The 17,609-nt window shown below is 36.8% G+C and overlaps 1 protein-coding gene across 1 annotated transcript in view; it reads right to left on the bottom strand.

Moving 5' to 3' along the window:
* The window catches only part of LOC113232387 (lateral signaling target protein 2 homolog), a 76,299-nt gene that overhangs the window by 7,841 nt on the left and 50,849 nt on the right, over positions 1-17,609 (bottom strand). The window contains exons 3-7 of the mRNA XM_026467087.1: positions 14,043-14,180; positions 6,925-7,115; positions 5,298-5,445; positions 1,533-1,794; positions 462-567 (exon numbers count right to left, since the gene is read on the bottom strand). Coding sequence (XP_026322872.1) covers positions 462-567; positions 1,533-1,794; positions 5,298-5,445; positions 6,925-7,115; positions 14,043-14,180 — 845 coding nt within the window. The remainder of the gene's footprint in view (positions 1-461; positions 568-1,532; positions 1,795-5,297; positions 5,446-6,924; positions 7,116-14,042; positions 14,181-17,609) is intronic.

Raw genomic sequence — 17,609 nt, 5'->3', positions numbered from 1 at the left:
GATTCCTAGTGAAAACCAATTTAGGAACCCTTTAATGGTTTCTGGTATGGATTTACTGGGTAGTGCCCACAGAGTTAACTCTGGTACCTAGGTATTTACAGTACCTTTACTATTTCTAGAATTATCTGGCTTTAGACTAAGTAACTGGTGTATTTCATTACATATATGAACATTTACTATATTTATACTAAACTGGAACTGTTAAAGCTGTTAAGCTATGAAAGGCATCATAGATTTCTGTCTAATATAGACACCGAATGTAAATAAGTATAACAATCAAAGTAGAAATTTACAATTCCGTTTAATATTTTTTCTAAAAAGAAAGCGCATTATGCTATACGATAACTGTAGCCACTTAAAAAAACGGAACACTTAAACAATCAACTTTGACCAGCTATCTGATTGTTAAGAATTTACTTCTGTTTTATATTTAAAATAGAGATGTTAGAATAAAAATATACCTCGACTGGGTATAGAGGTCTCTGCAGTGCGCGTGGTCCGCGTAGAAGCGGGAAACAAATTCACCGATGTCGGGGTACTGGCATGAATCGCTGCTCTCATCTGTTCCTGAAACACGTTAAGGAATTTGGTTATTTAAGTTATTTATATAAGATTACACACCGCAAAAACACAATGTTTTATCTACATCATAAGTATTTACGAAGTCATTCCATTTTCCCGACATATATCGCACTGCTATTATTACAATAGTGTTGTAACTCAAAATATGTGAAATTTAATATTATATCATTACTGAACGTAAAATTTGATTCTCTACACGTCAAAAAAACCATCGCTAGAATATTGTAATAAACAGTCAAAAGATTACTACTTAACTCAAAATGAGACACACTACGTGAGCTAGTTCTGGCCAAAACAATCCTTAAAAAAATATGAAATATTTTTATTTTTCAATTTTATTTTTAAATATATTTAGGACATATTTTATTATTTAAGTGTCTATAATAAACTATAACATATACATCATTTTAATGATTCTCGTTACTCATTCAACTCTAAGGTCAATTGAAATACGACAGCAAACTTTTCTTTTGTTTATGATACGAAGTGACGGGACGAACAAGTCGTGTGTCAGGTGGTAAGCGACACACCTGTCTATACCATTTGCAATGCCACTCAGAGGTTTAATTCCCAAAGATCTAAGGGGCACTGCCACTGCGCCCGTCACCCGCAGACATAAGTTGACAAGTCACACGTGCCTGTAAGTTCACCAGTACCCTTCCCCTTCAAAACCGGAACGCAGTAATGCTCACATTACTACTTGGCGGCAGAAATAGGTAAGGTGGCAGTACTTCCCTGGTCGATCTCTTTTACAGGGAGCCTAAAAACTATTTTGATTCTGAACTATTCTTTAAAGCGAACGATAAGCTGGAACGGTAGCAGTGTTAAAGGGCTTAACAACGCGAACAAGATACTGCCCGATAATTGACGGATATCAAATAAACGCAGCACATCTGTGTTTTTGCCTTTTTATCGTGAGCCCCTTTTTGTGAAGGAAAAATTAAACTCACCATTTTGCAAGTCAAGTCCAGCCAAGCTGGTAAGATCCTCGTTAGTACACAGCAATCTTTCCAACGCCATCAATTCTCTTCTGTCCAACGTCCACAAAAGCGACCGTATCTTGTGTAACAGAGTGCGAAAGGGACGGAACATATCTGACATCTCTTCTGGAGACTTGTCTATGCTCAACGGGCCGTTGGAATAGATGAGGAGACCGCTCACGATCGCGAGGCGGGGTACTGCAAACATTAGCGCTGGATCGTAGGAGTCCACCTGGAATTGAATAATGGAATACATTTTATGACTGAAGTGTCTAATTATTCACAGTTTTTACTATAGCATACTTAAAGGCCTCTTCAAAAAGAGAGCGTTACTAATTAATTACTTAGTAGGTATATGAGTTGATAGAGTGAATCACTACTCGGCTAAAGACACCTTATCATCGCTTCTGAGTGGCATGCGTGTTTGGAGTACATACTGATACACGTTCATTCAGTACAAAGAACTAAATCGTCTTTAAATTCCTGTTCACCTTTACTTGTGATTCGATACATAATAGGGTATGGGTTAAATTGTAGATATATATCGATGCTGGTTAAAACGGCTCAATCTAAAACTTCTCCAAGCACTACAAGCATAGTGTAAAACAAGTATGGTAATTCCATACAAACGTAGCAGCGTGGTTTGTATATGTGCACGCCAGTGGCGAGGCGTCCATATAACTCGATTCCCACCGGATTGCCTAAAATTTTCCGCGTATGTATTACCAGTGGCAGTGCGCATACCCCACCACTTAAAAAACTTTTATTCAAAATATTCACTATTAAACGCGTAATAACTTGTGTCGATGCATCTCAACCAATCAGCGTGAGGTAAGCCGGCGGATCAGCGAGTTCTATCTGATTCACGAAATCTACGCGCACCCATCAAAATATACACACACATTCGCAAAAATCCGCGATACATAACATCTAAAGAAATGGCGGCCGAGAAGCCGGCCTATTTCGAGTTATTGCCGAATAGCGTTCACTTAAATTTAAACCTTATTCCAACAACTTATAGTTTAATTCGTTTTAACAAGCAATCAGAATCGTTGCCAAATATAAAACTTTCTTAAAATAAAGTAACAAAATTACTATTATAGCAAATTAATACAAAATATGGTTAATTTCCATAGACATATCTAGATAGACGCCGCAAGTGTACGTACTTCGCGTGCCAAAGTAAGTGAAATTCACTTACTTGCCACTGCTACACTTCAGAACGCGCTCGAACGTTACCGTAGATAAACACCAGTCGAAAATGCGAAGAATGCATAATTGTGCCATTATAAACTGCAAAAGCACCATAACTGTGGGTTACAGTGTGGGTAAACAGGGACGTTTCCTTCCACGGGCAAGTGATTTTGTAATCAGAAGATGCATAATTTATTTTAAAAACAATTACTTTGGTTTTGTACGAATTTCGAAAAAACAAATATGTAAACAACAAGTATGCAACCCAGTGTACGCCTCATGCTTTGTAATACATTGCGGCTTTTACTTGGTGCGATATATTTGTGATCCTTTGTTAATATGCCATGAACATCGAACGAACGCACTTTTGCATAATGCATTCAGTCTGTGGTACGGCCGCTTGTGCATTTTTTGGCCAAATTTAACATTTAGTGATGTATACGTTAGCAAAACACTGTTCACGATTCTGATCGATTTTGAAAACAAAGGGACGAAAATTATTATGACAGCAATATTATAGAAATATTGTAAAACTCTTTTGTTATAACGTTCAGTATTAGTAACGTTTCGTTTTGTTTCAGTTTTATAGTATCTCTTATTAGTAGTATCTGTAATTTCGATAATTTTTGCAGCACGTTGCCTCAATGTCCGAATATAGTGAGCAAATAATTACTTATTAATTATTACTATTATTTAATTATTACGAGTAATAGAAAAAATATATAATGCAAAAAATTAACAGTGCGCTGTCTTTACAAAAACCTGGAGTTGGTCATACGTATGAGTTTGTTGCTTTCGAGGACGAAGGTGGTCTAGTTTATCCCACCAAAGATGCTATCCAAATACGCAGAGTGGCAGAGTTAGAAATCCGAGAAATCATGATCAAATCACAAAAACTTTACACGAGGCCGACATTAAGTAAACCTTTTCTGATTAAGTAAGATTTTAGATATTTTGTCAGAAGTAACATTTTCAGTTGTCTTGCCATTCACCAATTTGATCAATCACCGACGGAAAACCATCTAGTAAATTTAATTAAGGAAGATGCAAGTTCATATATTGATGTGCGTTTTCATTATTTAAGTCAATCGATAAGATCTTCTATTACAAAAAGACAGTTATATAATAAGCTTATATTATTTCAACGACAATAATTGTAATATTTGAATTTGATTAATAATTAAAGTTAAATTATGAATTAATCAAAATTTTATAAAAACAACTTTTAGTGAAGGACATAACTATCTTGTTTTGGTATTTTTCTACTATATTAATATTTCACGACTAATTGTAATCAACGAATACTTGAATCGATTAATTGAATGGAATATGTGTAAACCGTTCAATCAATCGATTTAGCGCGGAAGGAGGTTTCCCAACACTAAATAGTTATTGTGACTTCATGTTGGATACATAAAAGGTGGCACGCTCGGTTTTCATACAAATTGCTGTACTTGCGGCGTCGTCTGTGTTAATTTCTATTCTATTTTGTAAATCTTTACAATAAATAGTGTTACATATGTATCTATATTTAATTGGGTGTTTCTTTCTAATAAGACTACGTAACGAATGTATGTAGAAGGTCATGGTAATTCGTAGGTAATTAAAATAGCAACACTTAGCATTCATGAGTTTGTTTACAAACTTTCGTATCGCGACGGGCAGCTTAAACTGTAAAATTACTTTAAAAGCTATGGTTATTTTATAATAAGTTAACCATGAAACTAGTATTTTGTGCACTAACAAGTGTTGTGTTTAAATGTCGCAAAAGCGCCTTTTTAATGGAATAAGAAATTTTTGATAAGGTAAGTGTTTTTTTGTTTTTTCAAAAAGTTTCGGCTTTACCAAGGAAAATTTTCATGCCTTGCCACTGGTGCACGCCTGCACCGCGCCGCATACGGACGCACACAGAGTTACAGTGTAAATGGGGCTCCATTTACACTGTACCTATCGCGCGTGATCGGAGCGCCAGGGCGCAATTACCTGTTTGAAGTTTTTTAAACTAACGTTTTTTCGTGCGCAATTGCTCGTGTTCCTTTTTGTTGCAATGGAAAGAGCGTCCGTGTAATACTAATCGCGCAGGGTAGACCATCACTATCACATATGCGATAGAGTGTCTGTGTAAAGCCCGCCATTCGCACAATCTCGCGGTACACTCGAGTTCCATAACGCAGGTCACACGCGCCATTCATTATAGAATTGAAGCGTTCGCTCGGTGTTGTGTTTATGATTGTTTGAATATGAGTGCCTCAAATTCAAAATTGTTCAGTATTTCATTTATATTTCTTAATTATACTCTACTAACCGTGATACAGATCCACGATGCAGGCATACAAATATAAAATTTGTATGTACTGCATTTGATAAATTTTATTTCAATATAGCAAAAGAATATTGAATTTAGAGCAATTAACAGACTCAAATTTATATTCATTAAAGGCTGAGTTGTCAGTCTATTCATCAAAGTATTTGAGATTATTTATATATTTAGATATGTCACATTATGTTGTCAGAATCATAGTATCGATACCCAAATATTACCTGTTCCTGTGTTAAGAGATTTTGTTTGAGCGCTCTCCTCAGGCTCTCTGAAAATAGTACGCAGATGAGTTGCTGCGCTTCGAACTCGTGTGGCGTCTTCACGTTCACCATCGCGCTCACGTAGCACAGCTCAAATTCGGCGAATAGTCTGAAACAAGGCACTCTTTACAACATACCATCAACCAACTAAAAGATAGTGTCCTAAAGTAGTAGCTACCGCCCAGTGGGCGCTGTAGAAGCCTAGGGGAGCGGTAGGGGCATCGGAAGCATTATTGGGGCGTTGATGCGGTCAAGGGGATGCTTCCGCATTTGCAAAAAAAACGGATTAGGTTTTGGGTTGGGGGGTTAGGGTTTGGGTTGGGGGGTTAGGGGATGGGTTTAGGGGGTGGGTCAGCGGGTGGGTTAGGTGGTCGGTTAGGGGGTGCCCCCCCACCCGGCCCCCCAAGCTACCCCCCAACCGACCCCCCAACCGACCCCGCAACCGAACCCCCAACCGGTTCCGGACCAAAAAATCAATTCAATTTATTTCAATTGAATTGATTGTTTAATCTGATTGATTTTCTGATAGAAATTTAATTGATTAACGCCCAACACTGCCTATAAGCTAAAGTCTTATCAACGAGTATAAATAGTAAAAAAGAAATAGGTATAGTTTGATAACTAGAAAGAATTAACTTTTAGAAGAAGATTTTAAAACAACTCTCAGTTAATGTTTGATTAAAAAGGTATCACTAAAATCATAATGACAAAGAAAAACCTACTTACACGCAATCACTATTTTATGAGGTTAACAGATTATTTTTAGATAATGGCTTGACTGCTATCTCTTTATTTAACTGTTCATATCCTAATATTAAGTTTATTGCATATCACGATGTTTTACTACCACCATATTCAATTATTTTTTTTGGGAAATTGCTACTAATAGTTTGTTACATTCAAACAAATATCGAACACTACGAAAAATTCCTTTGATTCGAACAAGCGCCTTCAGCATACCTGACGCTCTCCAATTGAGATACGGAACGAACCAGAAAGCCTTACGGATTTTTTTATGTGTTTGTTGCAGATCTTTGTTTTTGGTTTTTAACGGCGTTTTTGCCGTAGCGCCATTTGTAAGAAATCTATGATATGGAAGATATCTAGGATGTTTTATCTTCCTACATTCGCAATAAATTCTTTCATATCATTATTTGTATGTATTACCACGTTTGCACTGTAGACACAAGATGGTTCCCGGTTCGAGAGTCAATAGCAATGTCAGTCAGTCAGGAGCAATTTGGGAAATAAATTTTAATTGGTTCTGGAAGGAATCCAATGTTCTGGTACTCAAAGCATATGTAATTTCTTAATTTAAGACTACTGAATTGGTGTGACTGTCTAGAACATTATTAAATTTAAAGAACACATTAAGAACTTCGAGGAACCCGAGAATATGCACAATATTAAAAAAACTTGGCATATTTTTTTCACTTGCTATATTCGTATGAAGCTCTTCATAAATGCCCGTCTATTTAGGGTACTTTGCCTGACCTACTTAATTTCTAAGTTTTGGTGTTCCATTCTCAACCACATGTTTACCTTCGTGTAAATATGTCTAACAAAAAGTCAGCTTGACAACATTTACCGGTCAAAAATCTTCAAACTTTCCAGTAGCATGTCATCTCGATGCGATAGCGCAAGACCGCGCGGCCTGAGACACTGTTCCCGCAATAATGACCGCACAGTCTCCAGACTTCTTGTCAACGCTTTAGCTAAAGGCCGCATGGCTGCTGATTCTTCCTCGCGGTTCATTATTGATGAACCTGCTGCTAGACACTGGAATGTAGAAATTATATGAATTTAGTACATTGTTAGTTAGTTTGAAGAGTGGTGTCAAATAGGCATTGTACCCTTTCTTTTGTTGTTTGTCTCTGTGCTTTTGTTCTTACGTGAATGTAATAACACTGTTGTATGCTAAAGGCATAATAAAATGATATATGATGAGAAGTGTGGTAACTCCGTAGAAAGTAACAGAGCAGCTTGTATGTGTGCGCAACCGCCGCGCGCCGTGTACCAACGCACACATTCGCATAATAATTAAAGGCGCTTTGTGCCGACCAGTGTCATGAACGCAAGTGCCTGGCGAGATTAATCGAAGGTGTACGCAGCACAAGCCACACTGCTACGTTTTATGGGGTTACCCTACTTGTCTTATTGTAGTATAACAAAATCCCATGGAAAAATCATTAATTATACTATAGACAGGGCTTCGCCACTCGAGGTATCGCGATAAATGCCTACCGCGGAGTGTTTCGCCGATACAGTGCAAGCGCTCAGACAAGTCTTTCATTTACATTACAATTCTTGTACAACCCCAGCATTCGGTTCAGCACGACTGCACATGGCGAGCAATGTTATTTTCAGCACTCTGTGCGCGTACTTAGGTCCCTTTTTCCTCGTAGTGAACGCCTGGTGTTATTAGTCAGATTATAGAGCAGGTATTTACGATATTATATGAGAGTGATGTATCTATTACGTAGTAACTATTAAGTAATCTGTGCTATCGACTATCTTGTCGTTAGTATCTACTAATGCGTGCTGGACAAGTGAGGCACAAGCATAAAATTACTTATAGTTCAAATGTTGTTGATCTGATTTAGATTCAACTTACTTTTTAAGTATATTCTATACGTAGGGCATTAACCCTACTACTCCACTAATATATGCAGTGATTTAATGTACTTAGTATGTAAAGAAATATAGGTGAAATAGAAATGGCGGCACCGTTACTATTTTATGTTCAAGTATTGTCGTAACGTCTGACTTTTTTAACGCCTGTAAGTATTTTCATTTTCGACGAGTATATAATACTTATGATCATCATTATTTCCAGGTTTCATACCAATGTGATTTGTTCTCATTATCCCGATATTCAAGAAAGCGCGTACAAACACCGTGATTATAGTTTGTCGGAAAACAGAGACAGTGACAATGGTAACGCGCCAGGAAATTGAGAGGAGTGTAGTCGTCGACAATAAAAGAGGGTCTTACTATTAAAATTACTATTAAAATCGTTTTGTAAATAGAACTTGCTTAGCTCGCCATATTTACTTCGTCGAAGTTCTATTAAAAAATCGCAGCCTTAGTCAACCACTTATCAACCCGTGACTATGGTCACAGTACAGTATAGCGTGTAACCGTTGGAAACTGTCGGGATATTAATAATAACGCACACACTCTCCATAGCCCCGTACTAGGGACGCCCCGTATCGCGGGTGCCATGGATACACACATAGACAACCACAAATTACACCTAAACTCATAAGAGAAATAAATGTAGGTCATACAAATATTTCTCCCGGCCTGAGAATCGAACCTGGGACCTCTGCGTGACAGTCCGGCATGGTAACCGTTCGGCCACGGAGGCAGTCAAATAATAAAACACCAACACTTACAATGTCATAGTAAGAAACCTGGAACCTGTGATGATCACTTAGTGAATAAAAAACCGAACTCAAAATTTCGTGGTATTACATTCTATTTGCCAAGTTATATATATATTATATATTTGCCAAGGTATGGATTCATTTGGGGGTTTGAGTTTCTCCAAGGTCCGGCAGCAAACAGAATTGTAGAATTGTTTTTCTTGATTTCTAGTGATTTTATGGCTTGGACGAATATCGGTTACTTAACATACATAAATTGGCGAATTAACTTCACAAAACTCTGGCAACACCGTCAGTGTCAGTGCCAGACTAGAGGTGGAATATTGTCTTCAATTTTAAATGGGGCCAATACTGAGGTACCCTTTTTCCAACAAAAAAAGAATCATCAAAATCGGTTCACAAAGGCCGGAGTTATTGCGTAACATACAAAAGAAAAGTCGTATTGAGAACTTTTTTTTGAATTAGGTCAAAAACCACGTAATTCTTAAAATATATGTTATATGGTATAGGTTAGATATTGTCACATTTTCTCTCTATGAGTTCTGGACAAGTCCCGAAATCCTGGAAGCTTGCAAATGTACAGCCTGTACCTAAGAAAGGTAGCCATGCCGACCCATCTAATTATCGACCCATCGCAATCACCTCCATACTCTGTAAGACTATGGAGCGTGTATTGAACAGCCGTCTCCTTGGATACCTCGAAGATAACGATCTCCTCAGTGATCGACAATATGGTTTTCGCCGTGGACGATCTACTGGGGATCTTCTTGCGTACGCCACACATTTATGGAGCGAGGCTGTCGAGAAACGCGGTGAATCGCTTGCCGTGTCTCTCGACATATCAAAGGCCTTTGATAGGGTTTGGCATGATAGCCTGTTAAACAAGCTTCCAGCTTACGGAATTCCTGTTGGCTTTTGCACATGGATAGGCGATTTTCTGAAGGATAGGTCAATCCGTGTAGTTGTAGATGGTTACTCGTCTGCTCCTCATGGTATAAATGCCGGTGTACCTCAGGGATCTGTCCTCTCCGCCACTCTATTCTTGCTGCATATCAACGACCTGCTGCTGATGCCCGGTATCTTTGGGTACGCAGACGACAGCACAGTGGCGGTGAGTTATGTGCCAGACGCCCGAGACAACAGTGAAGAGATCCGGTGTAAGCGAGAGGCGATGGTCACCCGGTTGAACCTGAGTCTGAAAGCTGCTTCCGACTGGGGAGATGCTAACAGGGTCAGGTTTAATGCGGCTAAAACACAGGCGTGTCTTTTCTCATCAAAACGGAGTCCCCTACACCTTACTCCGACTTTCCGAGGTGTATCCGTGCCGATAAGGGACCACCTTGAGCTACTTGGTCTGGACTTATCATCCAACCTCAACTTTGGGCGATACATCGAGTGCTTGGCAAAAACTGCTGCCAGAAAACTAGGCATACTTTTCAAGGTCAGGCGGTACTTCACACCTGAACAGCTTTTAAATCTGTATAAAGCACAAGTTCGATCCTGTATGGAGTACTGCTGCCACCTTTGGGACGGCTCTGCCCAATACCAGTTAGCTGCCTTGGACTCGGTGGAGCGTAAAGCAAAGAGACTTATTAACAATAATCCTCTTGTGGAGTCGAAGCTCCAAAATCTCGATCATCGCAGAAAAGTAGCCTGCTTGTCGGTTTTCTATCGGATACATTTCGGAGAGTGTGCGCAGGAACTTTTCAATTTGGTTCCGCCCTCACCGTTCCTCCTTCGGTCGACTAGAAGGTCCGGAGCACTTCATTCTTATGTCGTTGATATTCCACCTATTCGCACTAAGCGCTTTGCCTCCTCCTTTCTGATGCGTACGGCAAAGGAGTGGAATGCTCTACCGGCATCTGTATTTCCCGAAAAGTACAATTTGGGGCTATTCAAGGCTAGAGTGAATAGGCATTTTTTAGGCAAACGCGTCCCATCGTCGGTCACATCGTCGCTTAACATCAGGTGAGATTGTGGCCAAGCGTGTGTCTATTATATATTAAAAAAAAAAAAAAAAAAAAACATTCTCATGTTAAATATAGTTTCTATTTAACCCGGTGTGCATTTCAAATGGCTTAATGAGTCTCATTTAATTTGTTGCCATACGTGTTTTAGTTACGGTTAGTACATACAGTATTAAGTAAATAAATAAACATTAATTATCTACATTTGACACGTATAACCATTATTGACGTCAATGTCCCAGTACATAGTGTTACAAGGGCGGTAAGTATGCCTACTTAATTGTCATTAAACAAGAGAGGGACATTAAAAAAGAATGAGTTTTAGTGGCTCGAACATTTGTAATTGCTGGTTGTGGCGTATCGATGACTTACTTTCTCAAACTCGTATCTCACAAAGAGGGATTATTTAGGAGATGGCAAAACTTTCTATTTATTTTAAATTTCTTATCAAGGGTAATTTGGATGCATTATTTTAAGAATCGGTAAAAGCAAATGTGTTGTAAAATTAGCCTGCAAAATTTGTATATACAATCCATTTTTTGCATTTCTGTAACTTTGTGCTTTAAAATACGAGTTTGAGAAAGTAAGGCGACGATTTTAGACCTACACTTGCGAGGAAGTTGAAATAAAGGAAAATTAAACTTAAAAATGATTTACTTTATTAACTGACTTCAAAAAACGGAGGAGTTGCCAAATCGACTGTATTTTTTTGTGTATATGTTACGCGATTACTCCCGCATTTGTGAACCGATTTTGACGGTTTTTTTTTTATTTGAAAGAGGGTACCTGAGTGTTGGTCCCATTTAAATTTGAAGAAAATATTCCACCTCTAAGGGAGGCAAACTAGACAAATCGAATGATGCACTTAAATCCTTTTCGTTTTTTTTACATTTGCTGTTAATTGTCACTCTTTGCCTCTGGTCCAACTCTGACCTTTCTTATCATATGAACAAAAGACGGGCGGAATGTGGCTATCGTGCAGGTGGCAAATAACGGTCACACGTGGTATTTTAAAGGCAACAATTGAAAAATTACTTTGATTGGATTTTTGTATAATTTTGCTGTAAATAAGTTTTAAATAAAGTTTTATTAATGCCTAATATTATTTTTTATCAAAACTCAATAGTCAAGAACAATTCAGGATAAGAAATGTTCCAATTTTGCAAACATAGTTTTTTAGTAAAATTTACTCCGTTTGCACATTAATAGCAATAATTTCATATTTACATTAGATACAATGAGAAATGATATCATTTTGAAATCCTCATTAAACCTACATTACTTTAAAGTACTTGGCCACACAGGTTATCATACTTTTTTTTTATACAGAAGGCGCGTAAACTTCGTAAAAAATAAATTATTTCTCTGAAAAATGAAGTCAAACTTTTTTTTTAAATGTACATTACTTAGTCATACCATTTACTGCTTATCTAAGGACACAGTTACCGTAGAATATTATGACACCAAAAAACCAAATAAATTCATTCATTTGTAGTCATAGTGCACAAAAACCTAAAATAAGATAAAAATAATTAACTTTAAAGAAAAAAACATTCCTTAGGTACTACATGGGATAGATTTTTTTTTGCATTTTTTTTGGAACAGTCTTAAGCTGTGCTATAAGCCATTTCAGTATGATACATTCATTACCGGACACCCTGTATACATGTTATACATACTGAGGTACTTCAGTACAACGTCAAAAAACGCAGCTCCGCGCTCCGTCGCGGTGCAGTTTGATAATCGCCTAAAGGACAATGGCAAACTCCCTTATAAATTTTTGTTGACAAAATTTGTATGTGTCTGTTTAAGAAAAATATTTTCACATATTTTTGAATACATAGAGTTGAAATTCCTGAACGAATTTTGTTTTGGGTTTACTATTCTGAGAAGTCAGGAATTTTTGGAGATTTTGTGTTGTGTAATTGAATAAAATATATTCGGTGTATTATTATGTCAAAATAAAGTACAGAAGCCTTAAACAGAATTAATAGAAGCTGAATGGTGCCGTGGGTTTGTGATGTGGATACCTGTAATTGGCTTGCACATAAGAACTGAGCCTTATCAAATATTGTATTTTAATCTTATTTTTTCTGTGTAATCTGTTGGTGTTCCAAATGAATAAATAAATAAATAAAGGTCAAAAGGCATGAAGTAAAGCCATAACAAAAAACTGAATTAATTAACAACATACCACAGACTATTGCACTGGTAAATCGGACACAAATTATTTTTTTGTGAAACATGGCATCTATCTCTCATTTTGGGAACTTTTTTGTCAGTTTGACCATTTTCTCACGTGGCATTTTGGAGAAGAAATTATCGGTTTTATTTTTTGTTATAAAGTACTTACTTAATCTTTTATGAGCTTATTACAAATCGGTCGAATCAGTACATTTGTACACGTGAACTAAATGTGGACCATATTCGTATATAGCACTAAAATTCCGTTTTCGGCGGCTAGATGTCGGTCAACGTTAAGAAACTTATAGTTGTAGTTATCCGTCCGGTTACATACTAATTAGTCATTAGAGTTTTTAAATATATTTTATTGCCAGACTTAGGTAGGCCGTTATTATAATTTGAAAAACCGAATGAACTTATTTTATTCAAAGTTGTAATTAAGACATTTGAAGACGCTAACGAATTATTTTCACTATGATTTTGCCATTGTTCTTTGTACGAAAATTATTCGATCGAACGCTCCGAAGATTCTAGTTGCGGAATTGAATGTGACTTTTCAAAAGTACATACCATCTTACGCTCGTGGTTTCTATTGTAATGTTTCTAGCAGTAGAATTTAAAAAATCGAGATAAGAGACGGTCGATATTTATCTTTGACAACGATTTCAGAGTAAAACAACCGGTGTCCTCTACCGCGACCGCGTAATATAAAACAAAGGGTTGTATACAATCTGTTATATGTATAGAATTCTTAAGGATACTAATCTATATCTGTTATATGTATAGAATTCTTAAGGATACTAGTCTAAGGTAAAAGTAGGCATGTAACTAGTAAGTGGTTAACAATATAATAATTATACACTGTGAAATTAATTTTATAATTTCTACTATTTAAGTCATCTTTTGTTCATCCTAACGTTCGTGTGCTTGAACATAAGAATATGAGAACGTACACAGATATATATTTATATCTTTTTACTATATAATTTGATATATATCTGTCTACGATAATGTAAGGCAACGTCAACGATCAAGATTACTAGTTGAAGATTTTATAAATGTTAAAAAAATTATTAGTATCAAATAAAGTTACAAAATTCAGCTAAAACTTTGAATTAGTTACACAGCTTTAAATAAACAAGCTCTAAGTAAAGCAGGCGTGTTACCTCTGCACCGAACCACAGCTGCCCAGCCAAATTGTCCTGAAGAACATCTTCTGGAAACTTTACTCGGAAACCGCGCGCGACTCGCTCGTCTCCCAAAAGCTGGTCCATTATCTGACTCGTGATGTTCAGTACCCTGTCCTGGAAAGCAATAGAAAAAACTCCCGTTTAATAAAAATATACACAAAGACATCAAAGTCGAACGTTTCATTCTATAATACCCCTTTTCTGCATCTCGAGTTAAAATGTAACAGGGCATTTTGGGAAGTTAGATAAATCAGAATTAGCACACGCCAGTGATTTGAAAATATAACACCCGGTATCTTTGTATTTTGAACAAATCAATCATCATACAGAAATTAGTAGCACTTAGTAGAGCTCCTTGTGAAAGAGTTCGTCCAGGGAAGTACTGTCATACCTTACCTATTTCTGCCGCCAAGCAGTAGTGTGAGCATTACTGCGTTCCGGTTTTGAAGGTTACGAGTGCTGGTGAAATTAAAGGCACATGGGACTTGTCAACTTATGTCTCAGGGTGTCGGGCGCAGTGGCAGTGCCCCTCAGATTTTTGTCATTTAAAGTTCTAAGTGGTACTGCAACTTATGGACAGGCGTGTCGCTTACCATCAGGTTTACAACTTGTTCGTTCCGTCACTTAAGTTATTATAAAAAAGACCGCCGAACTTCGTTGAGATTATGGAAAAAGTTGTAGTGGAGAGTGGGGACCATCGAGCAGTTAAGCCGGCTCGGGCAATACCTTGTAAATCGAAGTGCGATGAAGTGCTTTCTTAAAATTTCTGCCAATGTTTAGTTTAGTGACTAGCGACATGACTAGAACCGAATAATCACGAATGTGCTAGAAACGTCTCTAATATATCAACCCCCGAACGAATCACCGTGTGACCTAGAATAGTCGTTGTTCTTATTAAATTACTTAACAATTGACGCACAGTGTGACATGGTTATAAGAGTTACATATTGAGTAGTTAAGACAAGCGATATGAATCTTTATATCTACTGAGCAACAATGATGTCAAATCCTATACAATTCGCGGAAGGGTGAATGAATATGAGTTAGTACTAATACATTTGTATAAATTTGCCATATTCGATTACTGACTCGTACTACCGACCGACGGATTTCATCAATGTTATTTATATATCTATATACGCGCTTCGCTTCTAAACTATCGATTAGCATCTTAGTTGAGCGATTATAAGCTTTAAGGTGCTGTTTCACCGGCAAGGCGAAACGAGGATTGAAATTTGTATGGCGAAATTTGAATTCTCTCTTAGCGCATCTTTTGTGCACACTCTCGCTTCACAAGGATAGACACAGGCATACAATTATACAATTATTGAGTTGTTTTTTATATATAAAAAAAATAAATTAGTATAATTCCTGAATTGTAACTCTTGTTAATGTAAACTGCTGTTGACCCGAACAAATAAAAAAATAAAATAAAAATAAATTATCTGGATTGGCGAGGTGTGCGAGGTGAGAATTGAAATATTTGTTATGTAATATTAAATCGTATTGCTACCTTTGTAAAGTATTTATTAACTCTGCAACGTAAACACGAGATCTCGCGCTTATAGCTATCAATATCAATCGAGAGATTGTGGGGTACACACGATTTGAGATATTAAAAAAAGATGACTTCATCTGATTTTTCTTTAATTAACATATTTAATAACATCTAAAAAGGTATATCGAAGAAAAAGGAGAAAACGGAAGATCAAGAAATTGAACATCCAGATGACGTAATGGTCAATATACGAATGAGATTCAGAGGTGTCAGAATACTTTATAAATAACTTTTTTTTTTAAATCCCACCTCAAAAGTTCGTGGAATTACCACCTATTTGCCAAGTTTTATTGAAATCGGTTACACGAAAGTGCGCGAAACCGGATTCATCCCATTGTTTGCCACCCTTAGGAGTGGAATATTTTCTTCAAATTTAAATGGGACCAATATTGACGTACACTCTTGCCAACAAAAAAAGAACCATCAAAATCGGTTCATCAATTTGAGTTATCGCGTAACATACAAAAAAATACAGTCGAATAGAGAACCTCCTCTTTTTTAAAGTCGGTTAAAAATTGTACTTCCTGACATTTTCATGGCGTTCGAATTTCCTTACTAAACATTATGTCTGAGTGAAAAATATAATTAAATCTTGCACGCCGTTTCCGCTAATGATCTTTGCTCGCACTATCTTGACTTGGCTGGAAGAGATCTCTTTTGGAAATAAGTCCACCTTTGCGCATTTTCTGTACAATTAATATTTCTTTTATTTAGTGCAATAAAGAATAATTATACAAACTAAGATCGTTCAATTGTACGACTGTTACTTAAGAGAGCCGAAATCACGTTATGTATAAACGAGATAATCATTTATATTAGTTCCTCAACTCTTGACGTAGGTATTTTAGTCGATAGTTATGGTAACGGAGGTACGCACCTCAAGGGATACATTACAACACCTCGTTGATTTATAAAGCGTATTTGACGACGTAACCTTTGTCCAGCATCAATAAACACGCTAGGCGTTGTATGTTGTACAACTGAGAAACCGTGTTATACAAATAAAATATCGGTATGACCAATTATTAATCATTTTAGCTGTAACAGTGAAGGTAAACATCATAAGGGAACATAATATGGAGAAAGTACTGGGGACGCAATTTTAAAAAGAGAAAATATTTAAATTATGAATACAAAGATCGAACACACAGAACAATTTCGTTGTCCCGGTGGGACATGAACCCCCGTATGTGCTGCACCGTAGCATTGCTCTAACAATATTTTTTTTTAATCTTTGTGTTGGACCTTTGTATTCATAATCACATCTCATCAGATCAGATTTCACAAAAAATCTCAATAAATACAAAAATTTGAAGTTAAATTTATACAATATCATAAATAACAATCAAAAGGAGACGGGGCAATCTGGGCCAAAATGTAATGAGTTAAGGTATGGTTTAAAAAAGGGTTATATTTTTCTATTTCAAAATTTACAAAAATCAACCTAATTCTCTGTGTGGAAAATGAGAAATCTTAAGTTAATTGAGTCAACAAACAACATATAATATCGATTCAATTATAATCGATTAATGCGAATGGGTTCAAATAATCAAAAATAGAAAAACGTTATGTACCGGATGATTAATTCAATCAAAATAATTATATCCGGTAGAGTTAATAGAACCTGGGACCTCTGCGTGGTAGTCCGGCATGGTAGCCATTCGGCCACGGAGGCAGTTAATATTATATAGCAGACACTGTCATTGATTCGTCAATGGCTTGCACCACAACCTGTAAGTAAGTACTCACCTCCTATTTCTTAGCTAACCAACGTCCACCACGTTGATCTACAGGTTTCCTTACATGTCTTTCTTTACCGTTACTCTTACAAATAATATTACATTTAAAAGGTTCATAAAGATTGTTTACATATAATTAAATGCCTAACTAGCAGTATAGTACAGTGATCATGATTTGTTGACATTAAAGCTTTTCCCATCTTTTAGGTGAACAGCAGTGGCCATGTTTGCCAAACATGGGTCGAA

Source organism: Hyposmocoma kahamanoa, unplaced genomic scaffold (assembly GCF_003589595.1).
Source record: "Hyposmocoma kahamanoa isolate Upper Pololo Valley unplaced genomic scaffold, ASM358959v1 76, whole genome shotgun sequence".
Taxonomy (NCBI): domain Eukaryota; kingdom Metazoa; phylum Arthropoda; class Insecta; order Lepidoptera; family Cosmopterigidae; genus Hyposmocoma; species Hyposmocoma kahamanoa.
The sequence above is the reverse complement of the archived record's forward strand: the minus strand, read 5'-3'. Positions and strand labels throughout refer to the sequence as shown.